The sequence below is a fragment of the Terrapene carolina genome, unplaced genomic scaffold (assembly GCF_002925995.2).
Source record: "Terrapene carolina triunguis isolate 2854851 unplaced genomic scaffold, T_m_triunguis-2.0 Scaffold830, whole genome shotgun sequence".
NCBI classification, from domain to species: Eukaryota; Metazoa; Chordata; order Testudines; family Emydidae; genus Terrapene; species Terrapene triunguis.
In genome coordinates, this window is record NW_020665181.1 from 1 (window position 1) to 2,571 (window position 2,571).

The 2,571-nt window shown below is 41.5% G+C and overlaps 1 protein-coding gene across 1 annotated transcript in view; it reads left to right on the top strand.

Moving 5' to 3' along the window:
• The first annotated feature begins 179 nt into the window (after positions 1–179).
• The window catches only part of LOC112119895 (serine/threonine-protein phosphatase 6 regulatory subunit 3-like), an 11,889-nt gene continuing 9,497 nt past the window's right edge, over positions 180–2,571 (top strand). Inside the window, exons 1-2 of the mRNA XM_029913691.1 lie at positions 180–914; positions 1,695–1,749. Of these exons, the coding sequence (XP_029769551.1) occupies positions 883–914; positions 1,695–1,749 (87 nt within the window). The 5' untranslated portion in view covers positions 180–882. The remainder of the gene's footprint in view (positions 915–1,694; positions 1,750–2,571) is intronic.

Here is a 2,571-nt window from a genome sequence, read left to right on the forward strand (position 1 = left end):
GCACATCAAAATACATAATAAATAGCACATTTTATCTCTGAAGCAGATGACTTCTCAAAAATTGTAGACCAGTGTTATTAATACTATTTTGTAGGACAAGCTACAGTAAGGTATGGGAAACTAATTGAGGTTGACTCCTGCCTTCTCAACAGGGAAGGGAATTATATATGAAACCTCTGAGTGTAGAGATGAAGATTCACTTTCAGGAGGTGGGATTCTGTAGAAAAGAATCAATTTAAATTAGTTAAATATACTTGGGTAGCAGTATTATTGGTATACACCTGCCATAGGAGCTAGCATACTATACTGCTTGGGTGAGTCTGTCAAGAAGATGACACATAATTAACAAGATGCTTATATAAATATATTGCAGATCCCTTGAGGTGTGCACTCTGCCTAGATGTTATGCCTCTAGCTACCACTATGAATTTGGTCCCTGATATCGCCCATCAGAAACCATACGGCTCTCATAAAAAAAAAATCATATATATGAGTAACTTCATTGCTTGGAATCTTACCTGCTTTCTAGCTGTAAATGCTGGCTATTCTTTAGTTACTTGCATGGTGGTTCAATTATGTGATTCTAGTCCTTTTATGTAAAAGGAATATTGTTAAAATTGTTGGGCCTAAAAATTGATCTGCTTTGACTTTGAAGGTCATATCTAACGAACTGTAAATGCTGTTTCTCTTCTACCCCCTCCTCCAACAGATCTTTAATGCAGTGAGGATTTAGGGGAAGATTAACAAATGCACAGCTAACTTTAAACTCACTCATATACGTGCTTAAAGAGAGAATACCTGTGAATTGTCCTGAAAGGCTGGCAGACTTTCCCCCCTATTTCACACCTGCAGGAAGGGTATTTTAGACATGAGGAATACTGAATGTTTGCAGTCCTTAAGATGAAACTCTGCAGGTGGGCTCACTGTGGAGAGGTCAGTTTTTAGGCCTAAAGGGACAATAAATGTTAGTTTTTTGAACTTAGTATTTCACGTGTGAAATTGTTTTCCTTGCTGTTCACTAGTCAGTAAGAAAAGGGTCATCAGGTTTTTTTGCTTAGGAAATAAGTTTACAATTAATTTTGACAATTTACATTTAGGGTCCAGTCTTGCAAAAGAATCTGCCTTGGTGGACCATTATGTCTTCATAATCTCCCTGAAGTCAGTGGGCAGGTGTAAAATTTGCCTGCATAGATCTCTTTGATGGACTTAAGGCCTTAGTTGACAACTCATTTTTAAAAATTTATTCTGTCAGTTTGGTAGACATTCCTTGGAACTGTGTACTCACTATTTTTCTATTGTAAAAAGAGAAAAAGAAATTGAGATGTGTGGTGTTTGACCACATGATATGCATTTAGTTAGTTTATTTGGATTTATTTTGTCCATGTATCTGATAAAAGGTAGCCATTTTTATATTATTGGCTTAACTGTCTTGTAAGATTTTGTGCATGGAAAACATCCCATGATTTGATAAATTGTTTAACTGAATGATAGTAGGAGGCATGTTTCTCCTAAACACAAAAGTTAAAACTATTTTCTTGTGTGGGAAATTGCTACTTAAGTTTTATAGTTTCAGGTCCTCTTAGTATTCTTGCGCAGTAAAGAGTTCAGAATATGAAATGCCTCTTTATTTGTTGTGTAAATTGCAGCATCTTTTTTTGCTTTTAGTGCATAAATCTGTACTTTTTTTTTTGCAGTGTGTCTTTTGATCGAGTGTCAGACATCAACTTTACCCTCAATACAAATGAAAGTGTGAGTGTACATTCCTGCTGCTATCATGACTTTTGTCCTTCAGAGAGTGGACTGCTAAACAAATAATAAAACTTTAAAACTTCTACTTGTCTTCAACCTGTAGGATGGTGGTGGGTCAAATGATTCTTTTCAGTATTATCTTTGAGGAGTAGTTCATCCACCCACTTTCTTGTAATGATGTAAAGCCTCTGTGTCATTGGGAAACTTGATCACTGCTTTCTATATCAGCTTCTGAGCAGAGCCATTTTCACTTTAAGGTATGACCAGATACAAGTGCTTCTGTTAGCCGGCTCCAAAGGAAATGCAGTAAAAAGCTGCCTGTTTGCTGTGGTAGAGGTGCCTCAGAGCTTGTCTGCACAGTGCAGCATAGCGTACGGGGGGGGGGGGGGGGCAATGTGTTATGTGCTAACTGGCCCGGGTAAAACTCCTTTGGCACACCCTCGGGGACAGAGGTGCTAAAACTTTTCCAAATCCCCTGCCCGTTTTGGCCCCTTCCCCCCCCCCCCCCCCCCCCCCCCACCCTGCATTACTGCCCAGTCAAGGCTTCCTCAGCAGCAGAGCTTGGACTGAAGGCAGAGCTGCGGGAGGAGCTGGGGTTAGAGGCGGCGCTGTTCTGGGGATGGAGAGGGAATGAGGGCAGAGCTGGGCTGGGGCCGGAGCAGGGTGTGGAGTGGAGCTGGGGCCGGAGCAGCGTGTGGAGTGGAGCTGTGGGTGAGAGCAGAGCTGGGCCTGGAGGTGGAGCAGGACTGTGGTCTGAACAGGGTTGGAGACTGATCTGATCTGGGGGTGGAGCAGGGCTGGAAGCATGGCATTCCCTTCCCA